We start from the raw sequence: 16,697 nt of genomic DNA on the forward strand, positions 1-16,697 counted from the left end.
TATTGTCTCTCCTCATTCTTCCTTCCAAAATTAATGAAAGTGGCAGTATGACTACACCCTTAATTTCAACAATAGGAAGGAAAGTGAAGCTGGTCGGGAGCAACAATGAATCAAAAGCAAAATATTGCGGATGCTGGAAATCTGAAATAAAAACAGAAAATGCTGGAGAAGCTCAGCAAGTCAGGCAGCGTCAGTGGAGAAAGAAACAGAGTTAACGTTTCAGGCCGAAGACCTTTCATCAGAACTGGAAGATGTTAAAAGAGTTAAAGTTTTTGAGCAAGTACAGAGACAGGGAAAGGGGGGAGGGAGGGGAGGGGAGGAAAGAACAAAAGGGAAGGTCTGTGATAGGGTGGAGGGTGGAGGGCATGAGTGATTAAATAACAAAAAGGATGATGGTGCAAGGCAAGGAGGGTGATAATGGGACAGGTTAAGAAACAAAAGATTGATCAGGAATAGCTGTAAATGGCAACAGCAGAACCATTACCAGCACTAGCTGACCGAAAAAATGGGAGCAGTGGTTATGACCTGAAGTTACTGAAATCATTGTCGAGTCCCGAAGGTTGTAAAGTGCCTAAATGAAAGATGAGGTGCTGTTCCTCGAGCTTACGTTGAGCTTCATTGGAACAGTGTAAAAGGCCGAGGACAGAGAGGTCAGAGCAGGAGTGGGAAGGGGAATTAAAATGGAGAGTGACCAGCAGGTCAGGGTCACGCTTGCGAACAGAGCGGAGATGTTCAGCAAAGCGATCAAAGGGAGCAACACTGAACGGGGCAAAATGTCAGTCGGAAAGAAAGCTTCAAACCATTACAATTATGAATAAAAATGTGTTACTTTACTAGACCTTTAAAGTAAAAATGGACAGGTAGTAATTATTTACTGACATTCATACAATCTTGAATTAAGGGTCTAAAGTGACAATGAATACCCAGTAAAGGACTCCATACACATCTGTAATTTAACCCTGCATCAGAGATGCATTGAAATGATACATGCAGATTTCTTCTTCCTTTCCCTCATGACTTGTGTCCATCCTTGAGCGAGCTGTACAGTTGAAGAGGCTGTTAGTTGCAATGGTCATGTGATAGGAAAGATAGAGCAGAATGGTTTTTTGATCCAACATTATAAGACATGCAACTTTAAAAACAATGTTCTCACGATATGGATGATGCTGGCACGGCTGAATTTATTGCCCATTCCTAGTTTCCCTGAGAAGATTATGGTGATTCCATAATGGTGTCAGGTAGGGAATTTCAGGATATAACCAAGAAGGAACAGTGACATATGTTTAAGTTGGGATGGTCATAATTTGGATGGAAACTTGGAGGTGATGGTGTTCCCAACTCATTGCTGCTCTTGTCCTTCTCAGTGGTAGAGGTCACAGGGGAGGAAGTTGCTGTCGAAGTAAGCTTGGTGAGTTGCTGCAGTGCATCTTGCAGACAGTGCAGATTGCAGCCACAGTGCACCAGTGATGAAGGGTGTAGACATTGAGTTCAGTGACAGTGGTGCCAATCAATTGAATTGCTCTGTTTTGACTGATATCGAGCTTTAAACACTGTTGTAGCTTTACCCATCCAGGCGAGTGCTGAGTATTTCATCACACTCCTAACTTGAGCATTGGAGATGATGGAGTGGCTTTGAGAGATCAGAGGCTGAGCCACTCATCGCAGAATGCCCTGTCTCTGCCATGGTCTTGTAGCCATGGTATTGATATGGCTGGTCCAGTAAACTTCTGGTCAAAGGTGACACCCCACCTCCCCACCCCAAGATGTTACCAGTGGCAGATTCAACAATAGAATCATAGAATGGTTACAGTACAGAAGGAGGCTATTTGGCCCATCGAGCCTCCGCCGGCTCTCTGCAAGAGCAATCCAGCTAGTTCCACTCCCCCGCTCTTTCCCATTGTCCTTCAAATTTTTCTCCGTCAGGTACCGATCTAATTCCGTTTGAAAGCCACAACTGACCCTGCTTCCACCACCCTTCCAGATTCTAACCACTCGCCGCGTTAAAAGTTTTTCCTCATGTCGCCTTTGGTTTTTTTGCCAATCACCTTAAACCTGTGTCCTCTGGTTTGCGACCCTTCTGCCAATGGGAACAGTTTTTCTTTATTTACCTTGTCTAGAGACAAATCTTACGGTATTGTTCCAGGTTTACTCTCTCTATTCACTTAATTATTTCATGTCACTCTCTAGGCTCTCCTCTGAGACGACTCCTTACAAGGCTGAAGAGCACCAGCTTACCAAGTCGATCCTCAATGCTCATCCCTCCAAAATGGGCACCTATCCCCTCTCAGCAATACTGCTGAATTAACACCAATGCCAGTTCAATGCTGGGGTCCCGTCTCCATTGAGCACTTGTTTCTGATGGTCACTGCCTGCCAGTTATGTGGCGTGAATGTTACCTGTTACCCGTTAGCCCAAGCCTGGATGTTGTCCATGTCCTGCTGTAGGCTGGCATGGACTGCTTCATTATTGGAGGGCTTGTGAATGGAGCTAAATACCGTGGAATCGTCAATAAACAGCCTCACTCCAGACCTTAGGATGGAGGGAAGTTCATTGATGAAGCAACTTAAGATGTTTCAACCAAGGACACTTCCCTGAGGAAACCCTATAGTTATGCCCTCAGGCCATGATGATTGACCTATGACAACTGCAACCATCCTCCCACGTATCAGGTATGATTTGAGACACTGGAGTGTTTTCCATTTGAATTTCATTGATCTCAGTTTTGCTGGGGCTCCTTGGTGCCATACTCAGCCAAATACTGCCTTGGTGTCAAGGGCAGCTACTCTCACCTCTTCTTTTCCATTCAGCCCTTGCATCTATAATCTGGATCAAGGCTGTGATGAGATCTGGAACTGAGTGGTTCTGGTGAAACCCAAACTGAGCATCAGGTTATTGGTGAGGGGGTATTGCTTGATAGCATTATTGATGAATTGTAACACCACTTTGCTGATGATTATGAGCAGGCTGATGGTAGGTAATTGACTGAATTAGATTTATCTTGTATTTGTGTGGATACGACATACCCAGGCAATCTTCCACATTGTCTTGCAAATGCCAGTATCATAACTGTATGGGAACAGCTATCTAGGGGAGAGGCTAGCTCTGGTGTGTGGGTCATCAGCACTACAGCTGAGATGTTGTCAGAGCTGATAGCCGTTACTGTGTCCAGTGCAGTCAGCCACTTCTTAATGTCATGTGGAGTGAATGGAATTGACAGGACATTGGCATCTATGATGGTGAAGATATCAGGAAGAGGCTGAGCAGGATCATCCACTTTGCACTTTTGGCTGAAAATGCTTGAAAACAATTTAGTTTTGCCTCTTACAGTCTTGTGCTAGGTTCCATGATGGTTGAGGATGGGGATCTTCTTGGAGCTTCCTCCTCCTATTAGGTGCCTTGTTTCCAACACCATTCATGATTGGATGTGGTAGGGCTACAGAGCTTTGCTCTAATCTGTTGGTTGTGGGACCACTTGGCTCTGTCTATAACCGGCTGCTTTTGGCATTTAGCATACAGGTAGCCCTGTGTAGTAGCTTCACTAGGTTTGCACCTGATTCTAAAGTATGTCTGGTACTGCTCCTGGCATGTCCTTCAACACTCCCCACTGAACCAGGCTTGGTCTCATGGCTTGATTGAACTTGGAGGGATGTGCTGGGCTATGAAGTTACAGATTGTGGTGGTATACAATACCGCTGCTACTAATGGCTCACAGTGCCTCATGGATGCTCAGTTTTGGACTGCTAGATCTCTGTCCTTAGTCTGTCCCCATGGCATGGCAATAGTGCCACATTGCATGATAGAGGAAATGCTCAATGTGCAGATGAGATTTTGTCTTCACGACAGTCTGCCTTTCACACACTTTCTCACTTTTTGCTCTTTTTTCCCTTGTATGTTTTTCACCCACTTGTTTAGTCTCTAAGCATTTTACTTGCTCTTACATGATTTATGGCACTTATGACTAACATTATTCCTGTTACCATATGGCATCAAAATATTAATTCAGGGGGAAAAAAAAATCCAACACGCCTCACTATTATGAAATGAATCCTGATGGCACAAAAAACACATGCAATCTATTATTAAACAGGAATATCAACAAGTAAATATCAATGAAAAGGACTTGGTTACTTTTAGAGGATTTTTTTTGAATGTGAAACAGTTTAGAAGCATATTGAAGTTACTACTCTCAACAATGAAACACAATGATATAAAACAGGAACTTATGAAAAATAGTCTTGAAGTATTTCTTAATTTTATATTGGAGATTCCTAGGCCCTGATATTAGTGCAGAGGCGGGATGGCAGCGGGAGTGGGGGGCGATTGGGCGCGTGGCAAACCTGCACGAAACAAACATACCATTTCCTAAGCGAACGCACATTGATTGATAATGGTTAACGTCCTCTCCGGGTGTCGCGCCTGGCAGCTAGTCTGATTGACAGGCTGGCTGCCACCAGGAGCTGCAACGCAGCAGGGGGCGGGAAAGAGAGAGAGCGAGACGTCATCCGATGCTGGAACGGAAGACCGGGGAGGGGGCGGTGAGAGGGGAAGATCAGGGGGAGAGGGGAAGATCGGGGGAAGATCGGGAGGGTGAAGAGGGGGACATTGGAGCGGGAGACATCGTACATCGGAGCAGGTTTCAAAAGTAAGTGCATTTAGTGTTTTCACTTCATTGCATGTTTTTTTATTTAATTTATTTTGCTTCTTGTTCCTTAATCCGGCCCTTCACGCCTGGTTTCACCAGACATGAATGAAAAGCAGTGGGCAAGGCGCCCAAGTAAGTTAAAAATCTTTCTAATCCCTTCATCTGTCACAAGTAAAGAGCCTTAAGTACCTCAATGAGGTATATTTGGCTCTTTAACTGTCATCCCGCCGGCTTTAATTGTCGGCAGGACTTCTGTTTTCGGGTCGCCCACGCGCACACAGGTGGGTCCCTGGGAAACTCGGAAGCCGGTGGGTTGGAGCCGGCTTCCGAACCCGAACGGGATTTGCACGATTTTCGGAGCCCCCCCGCCGCCAATGCACCTGCAATGGCCCCCTAAAATCACCCCTCTTGTATCTTTCACACTTCGCAACCAAATTATCTAAACTGGCCAAGACTAAGTTAATTAATATTCATTTTGTTCTCTCTCTCGCTGTTTTATTCTTTTTCTACCTAACTTTCTTTATCTTTCTTTTGTTTTATTGATTTACAAGCCCCACTCCAAAACTTGGCACACAAATCTAGGCTGATACTTCAGTGCTGTAATGAGGGAATGCTGCATTTTCAGACGTGCTGTCTCTGGGATGAGATGTTAAACTGAGGACCCATCTACCTTTTCAAGTGGACGTAAAAGATCCCATTGCATTATTTGATGAAGAGCAGAAATGTTCTCCCGATGTCCTGGCCAACAATTATCCCTCAACCAACACCATCAAAACCAGATTACCTGATCATTCTTCTGATAGGTGATTGTGGGACTTTATTGTATGCAAATTGGATGGCATGCCATGTTTGTCTACGTTACAACAGTGACTCCACTTTAAAAAGTAATTAATTGGTTGTGAAGCACTTTGAGAAATCCTGAGGGTGTGAAACTTTCCATACATGTTCAAATCCCTCCATGGCCTTGCCCCTCCCTATCTCTGTATCCTCCTCCAGGTTCACAACCCTCTGAGATCTCCACGTTCCTCCAACTCAGGCATCCCTCATTTCCTTCACCCCCCATTAGCGGCTGTGCCTTCAGCTGTCTAGGCCCTACACACTGGAATTCCCTCCCTAAACCTCTTCACCTTTCCACCTCTCTCTCCTTTAAGACGCTGCTTAAAACCTGCCTCATTGACCAAACATTTGGTCACCTGTCCTAATATTTCATTCTTAGTTGCTTAATTGTCCACCACCACTCACAACTAAATGTGGCAGGACTGCAGAACTTTGACCTGAAGTACACTGGGACGTTCTACTACATTAAAGGCAGCTATATAAATGCATGTTGTTGTTGTCGTCGTTAAATAAATGCAAGTTCTTTCCCACTGCCTATCACACCATTTACAAAATTGAGATAAGAATGGGGATTAACATTTCACCTCATTAACGGTCTCATATTTAGTTTTAGAAACATAGAAAATAGGAGCAGGAGTAGGCCATTTGGCCCTTCAAGCCTGTTCCGCCATTCAATATGATCATGGCTGATCCTTTATCTCAATACCATATTCCCGCTCTCTCCCCATACCCCTTGATGCCATTTGTGTCTAGAAATCTATCTAGCTCCTTCTTAAATATATTCAGTGACTTGGCCTCCACAGCCTTCTGTGGTAGAGAATTCCACAGGTTCAACCCCTCTGAGTGAAGAAATTTCTCCTTATCTCAGTCCTAAATGCCCTACCCTGTATCCTGAGACTGTGACCCCTCGTTCTGGACCCCCTAGCCAGGGGAAACATTCTCCCTGCATCCAGTCTGTCAGCCCTGTCAGAATTTTATATGTTTCAATGAGATCCCCTCTCATTCTTCTAAACTCGAGTGAATACAGGCCTAGTCGACCCAATCTCTCCTCATACGACAGTCCTGCCATCCCAGGAATCAGTCTGGTGAACCTTCGCTGCACTCCCTCTATGGCAAGTATATCCTTTCTTAGGTAAGGAGACCAAAACTGCACACAATACTCCAGGTGTGGTCTCACCAAAGCCCTGTAACTCTTAAGCTTTGAAGCATCTATTATGCTTTGAACATAAGAAATAGGAGCAGGAGTAGGCCATACGGCCCCTCCAGCCTGCGCCGCCATTCAATAAGATCATGGCTGGTCTTCTATCTCAACTCCACTTTACTGCCATTCTCCCTCTCCTCTTCCCCTCGCTTTCTTTTTACCCCCTCTTCTGTCCTGTTCATTCCCCCTCTCCTCTCCCCCTTTTCATTCCCACTTTTCATTCCCCCTCTACTCTTTTCATTGCCTCTCCTCCTTTTCATTCCATCTCTCCCATTTCACCCCCTCCTCTCCCCTCTCCCTTTACATTCCTCCTCGCCTCCTCCTCCTCCTCCTCCTTTTCATGCCCCCTCTCTAAGGCAGGGCCTCTGACTAATAGCTCATCCAAAAGGAGGCACCTCAGACAGTGCAGCACTCCCTCAGTACTTCACTGAAGTGCCAGCCCAGATTAAGTGCTCAAATCTGTAGTGGGACTTGAATCCACAACCTTCTGACCCTGAGGTGAGAGTGCTACCACTTTAATTTGCTGTAATATTTTGTATGTCAAGGACAGTCCCTCTCACCTCGCCTCTGGAATTCACCTCTTTTGTTCATTTTTGCACCAAGGCTGTAATAAGGTCTGGAGCCCAGTGGTCCTGGTGAAACCCAAACCGAGCAGGTTATTTGTGAGTAGATGCCTCCTCCCTTCACTTTGCTGATAGGACAGCAATTGGCCGATTGGAGTTTTCCTGCTTTTTGTGGATAGGACATACCTGGGCAATTTCCACTTTGTCGGGTAGATGCCAGTGTTGTAGCTGTACTGAAACAGCTTGGCTAGAGGCGCGGCTAGTTCTGGATCACAGTCCTTCAGCCAGGGTGTTGTCGGTTCCCGTAGCCGTTGCTGGGTCCAGTGCACTCAGCCATTTCTTGATATCACATGGAGTGAATCGAATTGGCTGAGACTGGAATCCGTGATGGTGGGGACTTCAGCAGGAGGCCGAGAAGAATCATCCGCTCGGCACTTCTGGCTGAAGATGATCGCGAATGCTTCGGCCTTCTCTTTTGCACTCACATGCTGGGCTCTGCAATCATTGAGGATGGGGGATGTTCATGGAGTCTCCTCCTCCTGTTAGTTGCTTAATTGTCCACCACCATTCGCGACTGGAATTGGCAGAACTGTAGAGCTTTGACCTGATCTGTTGGTTGTAGGGTCATTTAGCTCCGTCTATAGCATGCTGCTTTCACTGTTTAGCATGCATGTAGTCCTGTGTTGTAGCTTCACCAGGTTGGCACCTCATTTTCAGGTATGCCAGGTGCTGCTTCCGGCATGCTGTTCTACACTCCTCATTGAACCAGGGTTGGTCATCTGGCTTGATTGCACTGGAGGGATGAGGGATATGCTGGGCCATGAGGTTGCAGATTGTGGTAGAATATAATTCTGCTGCTGCGGATGGCCCACAGCGCCTCATGAATGCCCAGTTTTGAGCTGCTAGATCTGTTCTTAATCTATCCCAGTGAACATGGTGATAGTGCCACACCACACGATGAAATGTGTCCTCAGTATGAAGATGGGACTTGGTCTCCACGTGGACTGTACAGAGGACACTCCCACCAATACCGTCATGCATCTGTCAGGTAGATTGGTAAGGACCATGTCACATAGGTTATTCCCGCACTAACTACCGCAGGTGCAATCTGGCAACTATGCCTTTCAGAACTTGACGAGCTCGGTCAGTGGTGATACTACCAAGCTACTCTTGGTGATTGATATTGAAGTCCCCCACCCAGAGTATATTCTGTGCCATTGCTGCCCTCACCATTTCCTCCAAATAGTGTTCAACATGGAGAAGTACTGATTCATCAGCTGAGGGAGGGCAGTAGGTGGTAATCAGCAGGAGGTTTCCTTGCCATATTTGACTTGAAGCCATGAGACTTCATGGGGTCCGGAATAAATGTTGAGAGCTCCCAGGACCACTCCCATCTGACTGTATACCACTGTACCCCCACCTCAGGTGGGCCTGTCCTGCCGACGGGACAGGACATACCCAAGGAAGGATTGACCCAGGGATGGTGATTGAGGAGTCTGGGTCATTGGCTAATAGGTATGATTCTGTGAGTATGACTATGTCAGGCTGTTGCTTGACTAGTCTGTGGGACAGCTCTCCCAACTTTGGCACCAGATCCCAGATGTTAGTGAGGAGGACTTTGCAGGGTCGACTGGGCTGGGTGTGCCCTTGTCGTGTCCTAATTCGATGCCTAGGACATAGCCAAGTGATCCCCCTGCATGTTTAAAAGGAAACTGAAAGCCAAGGTTTCTTTGGCAGCAGTCTGAGCATACATAAGAGATATGCTGACTTAGCTTAAGACCTCTGTCACTGGGCACTCCATGTTGGACTGATGGCAGCTTTGTTGAATGGTCATGTACGACTGCACAGATGCAGGTAGTAGGCTCTTCCACAGTTGCAATCAGACTTTACAGCATACTTGACAGACTGGAGAAAATGTTGATGCTTGGATAGTATCTTTAAATATAGGCACAATACGTTCTCAATCCCTGAGCTCTACAGCTGAGGAAGGTCTTGAGCTGGTCATCTGCTCCTCTACTGCAATCACCAGCTGCTCCTCCTCACTCATGTTCTATGTATCACCCAGTGCACCCACCTCAAACTGACTAGCTATATTCTCTGGGGTTCATGTACTGCCCTGGTGCGTAGAAATGGGGCCTAGTGATAGAGCGCAGTGAAGTGCTGGCTTCTTGGGCACCATTGGTAACTGCACCATGTTCTTTGGGAGCGCCTACAGAAGGAAAAGAGCATCACATCCCCTCAAGTAGAGCTTGCATAACTAAGGGTGTGCATCAAAATGCTTTGCTGTAATGCATGTGTGTGAGCAAATGAGTCGAGGAAGAAGAACAAGAGTAGGATGGGATTAGCCCCAAGTTTCAGGAGAGTCGTCAGTCTCACCCTGGCCTACTCCCTCTGTGATTTAAGACTCCAGGAGGTTAGAATTGACTGAGAGGCATAAAATTCAATGCTCTTCATCCCAATTGATTCTGCTGCCTCCCATTATGCACTGCCTTGCCCTGCAAGGAGAGAAACAGTGTTGAGATAATGAACATTTCAAAAATACATTCAGCGACAGCTAAGTGTCCACCAAGAATTACAGCTTGTGCGCAAATGAACAAACATTCAGATAGGCTGTGTGTTAAGGTTGCTTCATGGGCTCATCTTTCCAAATGGTCAGCTCCATTTTGAAATGCCAGTAATAATGTGTGCCTGTCAGCATCTGCAAAGAGAAAAGACACATTAATATTTCAGGCATAGACCCTTCATCAGAACTGGAAGATAAGTGAGCCCATTAATGGAACTGAACAAAGTCAGTGGTGGAAAGAAGAGATAATCTTGTTCTTTTAATGTCTTTTAAATGCTTCAGAGATGATCACCACCAGTTTTCACCTCTTTCCAGCTTTTCAAACAAAAACTGTTTGGGCATTTTACCCATTATCTTTCATCCTCCAACCTTCAACTTTGTTCAGTTCGATTAAAAGGTTCGCTTATCTTTTAGTTCTCGGGTCTGATGAAGGGTCTAACCCAAAATGTTAACTTATCTTTTCTTTTTAAGGGATGCTGAGGGACCAGCTCTGTATTTTAAGCATTTTCTCTTTTTTTTATTTCAAATTTCCAGCACATGCAGATTCTTTCCTTTTATTGATAATAAAGCCTGACCTGCTGCATAAAGCTTGAAAGGAACTGTTTTGTGAAGGCTTGGCATGCAGTGCCAGTCAGTGCATAATAGGATGAGAGGAAATTCTTAATGCCATGCATAATTTACCGATAAAATACTCGCTAGCCTTACCTTGACAGACTTCTAAAAGCCATTAAACTTTCTCCTTATTTGCCTTCACGTCCTCTGCACTTTTTAAACTGAATTTCCTTTGGCAGCAACCTCCTGTCAAGCCAGCTGTATGTTTTTGCAATGACGACAGTGCACGTTGATTTTAAAGAGGCAATCCTCCTTTGCTGCATTTATTCTGTCTGCATTGCCAAAGCTCCATCTGAAAATAGAGCTGCTCGGTCTCTTTACCCAACCATGTTTGCTTGTCTGCCCAGCAACAATGATGTGGAGATGCCGGTGATGGACTGGGGTTGACAATTGTAAACAATTTTACAACACCAAGTTATAGTTCAGCAATTTTATTTTAAATTCACAAGCTTTCGGAGGCAACCTCCTTCCTCAGGTGAACGATGTGGAAATGAAATCCTCGAAATGAAGTTGCGACTTCATTTCGAGGATTTCATTTCCACATCGTTCACCTGAGGAAGGAGGTAGCCTCCGAAAGCTTGTGAATTTAAAACAAAATTGCTGGACTATAACTTGGTGTTGTAAAATTGTTTACAATCAGCAACAATGAAGCATTCATTTTAAATGACAGCTGAGAGCCTTTAAAAGTGACGGTGAGCTTCTGAAGGCAGGTCAAATTGGGCGAATGATTCACTGCAAGTAACTAATGAGGCCAAACTTCGAAAATCTTGCAAGGTCAGCCAGGCACCAAAGCAGCAAGTACTAAGTTGGTTGCTTTGGGTTGTCACCCAAATCAGGAAATTCGCTCCAGTAATGCAACAAATGGGCCCTAATTGGCGTTAAGAAGTTTGCAACAAGGCAAAAAAAAAAGAATCCAGGTAAATATTTTGGCCTCGAATATCTGTGGGCCGTCGATCCTGACCGTCCACCAGAGAGCTCAGACACTGACCCTGCAGCATCATGGGAAGTCACCTCATTTAAATAGTCTGGACAAGCACCTGCAGAACTAGGAGTGCATCTCAGGTGCCCTGCTGTCCAAGGAGGCCAGAAACTCCAGTATTGGGGTTTAACCGAGAGGGGCAGATGGTGCCTGGAGATCTTCCTTCCTCCAAACATCTCCAGAGTGCCCAGGAGCCCATCGGTCCTCTTTACAAGAGGGGCTGATAAATCAATCTTCAAAGATTTCTAAAATCTTCAGGCGGACCATACATCTGCTGCACAACATGCTGGAATTCATCCAGTACCGACCCTCCAATGTTTCACCAGACTGGGGACAAGGAAACCTCCGCTCTGGGACCCCTGTCACCCGGCCATTTGTGGGCTGGGTGGATACTCTGTTCTAAACAAGGCTCTCCGGGAAGTCTGGGACCCAGTGTATCCAAATCCTGGCCAAATTTCCAGCCTTTCCATCACACTTACACCACAGTAGGAGAGCGCAAAAAGGGCCATGGATTTTCGGCTCCATTAACTCCACTTTAGAGCCAACAGAGGTGTTGACAGCAAGTTCTGTTGCCACCTCGATCTTTTAAGTTCATCATGGGTCTAACAGTGGTTGGCATTAAGTCAACAACCCAGCGGAGAATTTAACCCAGAGTCAGAAACAGGATCTAGTGGTATGATATAATGCTATCTTTGTATGCAGAAATTGGATTTTGTCTGTACTTGTGGTAGGTGATTACACATTCTATTGAACTGTACATCACAATATGTAGAAGGGATATAACAAGGTAATGCCAGAACTAGCGATGGTATCATGGTGAGCCTGTAAGTTAGCTAGAGCTGTGGCACCTCTTATTTACAGTAGATGGTTCTGTTTTTTTTAACACCAAGGATTCTCTGTTTCTGGTTCAGAACAAAATCAGGTCTCATGGTGAGCAGCTAACTTGCAGTGGATACATGCTCAGAGTAATGTATGCTGTGAACTGCAGCTGCAAAAAGCAATTATTCCTGTTGCAGCACTGCTAAGTTTGATGCTACGTGACTGGAGGTCTTGCTGTATAAGTGCAAGGAATGAGGGTGGCCATGTTTGAGGCTGGAGGCCACCCTCCACAAAACGTACAGGTCCAAACTGCATGGAGGGAGGTCACTGACCGAAATTGCAATCACCCAGATTCCTTTGTACAAATGAAGGAGCAGAGTGCTATTAGAGGAAGGTAAAGGTAAATGTGCGGCTCAGTTTGTCTCGCATGTCTTGTGGGGCCCCATCAACCATGGCAGGAACTAAGTTCGGAACTTTTGCACTCTCTGGAAGTTACCATTTGAAATATTATAGCCAACCCTCGCCCTTTTTCACACACCTTTTGTGCTAAAGTATGCAAAGCTGGGGCTTAATTTTCTGACTTCCTTGCTCACCACTCATAGGCCCCGATATTAGCGGGGAGGCGGGATGGCAGCGGGGGGGTGGGGCGGCGATTGGGAGCGTGGCAAACGCGCATGAAACAAACTTACCGTTTCCGACGCGATCGCACATTGATTGATAGTGGTTAACGTCCTCAACGCGTGTCGCACCCGGCAGCTAGTCTGATTGACAGGCTGGCTGCCATCAGGAGCTGCAATGTGAGGGGGGGTGGGGGCGCGCAGGGAAGAGAGAGAGCCAGACATCATCCGGTGCAGGACTGGAATACTGGGGCGGGGGGGGGGGGGGGGGGGAGGCGGTGGAGAGGGGAAGATCGGGGTGGGAGAGAGGGGAAGATTGGGGGTGTGAGAGGAAGATTGGGGGGAAAATCAGGAGGGCGAAGAGGGGAACATCAGAGCGGGCGACATCGGACATCGGAGCAGGTTTCAAAGGTAGGTTCATTTAGTATTTCCACTTCATTGCATGTTTTTTTATTTAATTTATTATGTTTCTTGTTCCCTGATCCGGCCCTTCACACCTGGTTTCACCAGGCGTGAATCAGAAACAGTGGGCAAGCTGCCCAGGTAAGTTAAAAATCTTTCTAATCCCTTCATCTGTCACAAGTAAAGAGCTTTAAGTACCTCAATGAGGTACATTTGGCTCTTTAACCGTCATCCCGCCGGCTTTAATTGCCTGCGGGACTTCTGTTTTCGGGTCGCCCACGCGCACACAGGTGGGTCCCTGGGAAACTCGGAAGCCGGCGGGTTGGAGCCGGCTTCTGAACCCAAACGGGATTTGCGCGATATTCGGAGCCCCCCCCCACCGCCAACGCACCCGCATTTCCCTCCTAAAATCACCCCCATGAGGTGCCACGTCACCGGGTGGACCTTGGAAAATCGCCCTCAGCAGCTGAAACTCTTTGCTACGATGAGAGAAAGAGAACTGAGGATATGACAGTTGAGTGGAGAAAGTCAGTCGGTGCACAATACTAGATTCTTAAAGGGACAATATCCCAAGGTTAACCTTTTCCTGGATTAATCCTGTCTGTGCTGATTAATCCATCTGATTGATGGATGAAGAACACAGAATAAAAAGCGAAGAAAGAATGATGAAGGACGAGCCAACGGTAGCACAGGAGATTCAAGCCCTTGAACCCTCACATAGATGAAAGGAACGCAACATAAAATATAAGAGATAAATGTCAATAAACTAGGAAATAGGGAAATTGATGAGACAATAAAAGAAGCCCACTGCATTGCTTTACAAAATAAATTCTGTTAAACAAAACAGTTGACACTCCATCAGGTGAAAACAAACACACGCCTGTAAATAATCTGGAATGGTACAGGCATCAGTGCTTCAGCATTAGAGATAAGTAGCACCTCAATACACGAAGGAAAGGAAAATCACAGGTTAATAAACTCACTGTAGTTGACGAAAAAGCAAGACAGCAAGTTGAAACATCAAGTAATCACAGCTTAACAACACTGAAGATAATAACTTGTCAAATCATTAAGCACACATATACCCACAAAGATGCATTAAAGGTGAAGCAATTCAAATTATTAATTTTAGCATAAATGAGTTAACTTTAAAGGGTACATATATGCTTCTTCATGGTTCTTGCAAAATAAAACTGATAAAACTAATATAATCGGCAAAGGCACTGACACAAACCATTAATTCTGAGAGAATCCTCGCTGGACATGAGCACAGGTCGGAGATGGGGTTATAACTGTATAGGGCCTCACAAAGTTACCCCCAATGTGTACAACACAGCATTAATTTAAAAAAACATTAAAACTTTTGTTGTAGGACTATAAATATAACTTACATCTCTATCTAGGACTCGGCCAGTACTGTTCAAATACAGTCTCTGATTAACAGAGTCCAGAAGCACCCAGTAGTCATTGTTGCCTTTCAGCGATAAGGCGATGGTAGGGTTTGAGCCACCTGCATGACCTGTGATCTGCAAGTTGTCCACCAGAAGTGTTCCTGTTGTACACAATGAAATTTTAAAAATAAGTGATAAAAATAGAAGTTAATGAAATAATATTAATGAATGATTTGTTTGTCTTCTCTGCATAATAGGATAAGTGACTACACAATTGCAGATGAAAACTTAATGGAGGGGTAAATTGTTTTTTGAGTTAATGCTTCTGACGTGGAGCCTCACTCAGCGGGAGGGCAGATCAAACAATTGGTTGCATAAGTCAATATTTTGATCATTAAAATTAATAACTGTAAAACTGGGAGGACTGTGAATCAGACGCAATAACCTCCATGCCCGATTGTCTGATCTGCCTTTCTACAAAGCAAGCTTCCACACCTGGAATCCCAACTTGGAAAATTTATCCCACACAGTCTATTAATATTATTGTACTACCAGATTTAGCATAACATTCGCATAATCTCAATGAAAAGTTAAACATCCTGGTAGAAAAAGCCAGCCTTCAGGGCTCAAGAAGAAATTTTAAATATTGTATATTAGGACTATTTATATTAAATGGGGCTAAATGCTCTTGACAACTGAGGCTGCGTCTCAAAATTGTAAAATGTACCTTTTCTAAAACATATCCTCAACATAATTACTAAATTTCTCACAATTCCAAAATGCTTTAACAGCTTCTTAGTTTTAATGCTGCATTGAGTATTAATAAATCTACGCATGTAAAAGCAAATTTTATGGCCATCTCATTTTCTTCCACCTTTATGTGAAAATTGTTGGAAATGTTTGGATGAGAGTATTGCTAAAATCCATCATTTACACATCACACCTCAATAGCATGCTGATAACATGCAGGGTTAAAGTATACCTCTTCCAAATTGGCAAGTTTAGTAAATGGAATATCTCATCAGCCAACACTCAAACCAAAAAAAAAATCAAGCAAGATCCATTTTGAATATTTTAACACAGAAACTGGTGATGGTTTTTCTGAAATATTGAGTGAAATCAGACTAAAAATTATCTAAATCTGGGTTTTAAACCAGCCCAGTCTGGTGGTTCCCTGCTGGCTAAGTGAAATGAGGCAGGATAGGGTGGTTTCATCCCAGGACTTATTGATGTGAATTCAAAAGACAAAGCTGCTATAATAGGCAGTCTCACCACGCCAGGTCTCAAGGAAAGCTGTTGAAACAAATGAAGATCTCCCATTGGTATAGTAAGAGGGATTAAAGCATATCGCCAGAGAATGTGCTGGGAGATTTAGTCTGCATCTAAATAATGTACACTCAGGCAAGAATTGGATTTTGGATGGAAATGGAAGTTACTGTATTTAATTGTCCAGATGCACATTCAAACAAAAATAGTCTCATTTTCCATCTTCCGCCAAATAAATAAACTTTTGAATCCTGAGCAGCTCACCCTGTAAAAATAATTATTGTAACAATCTCATTTCTATCAAACCATTTTCTCTCTTTAACAATTAGATAATGTATCTAGAGCACAGGTGCACACTCCAAAGATTAACAATTACCTTACTTGCATTAATGTGACTAGACCTATTCTTCAGCTGCACTATTATTTTTTTGAATTGGCAGCTATAAAACCCAGAGTTTTTACATATCAAAACAACTAATATATTTACGTTAAACTGTAATAAGCAGCACAAACATTGGGCAAATACAACAGTACATTCACACTCCATAAATGTAGTGTCACTGAAGCTGAAACCACTTTGCACCAATGCTACATTACAACATCAACAACTTGCATTTATATAGCACCTTTAATGTAGTAAAACATCCCAAGGCACTTCACAGGAGCAATTATCAAACAAAATTTGATACTGCGCCACATAAGGAGATATTAGGACAGGTGACCAAAAGCTTGGCCAAAGAGGTAGGTTTTAAGCAATGTCTTGAAGCAGGAGAGAGGCAGAGAGGTTTAGAGAGGGAATTCCAGA

At 44.5% G+C, this 16,697-nt stretch overlaps 1 protein-coding gene across 1 annotated transcript in view; it reads right to left on the minus strand.

The window, feature by feature from the left end:
• The window catches only part of pcdh15b (protocadherin-related 15b), a 591,688-nt gene that overhangs the window by 450,937 nt on the left and 124,054 nt on the right, over positions 1-16,697 (minus strand). Inside the window, exon 3 of the mRNA XM_068002764.1 lies at positions 14,627-14,787. Within this exon, the coding sequence (XP_067858865.1) occupies positions 14,627-14,787 (161 nt within the window). The remainder of the gene's footprint in view (positions 1-14,626; positions 14,788-16,697) is intronic.

The sequence above is a fragment of the Heptranchias perlo genome, chromosome 21 (assembly GCF_035084215.1).
Source record: "Heptranchias perlo isolate sHepPer1 chromosome 21, sHepPer1.hap1, whole genome shotgun sequence".
NCBI lineage: Eukaryota > Metazoa > Chordata > Chondrichthyes > Hexanchiformes > Hexanchidae > Heptranchias > Heptranchias perlo.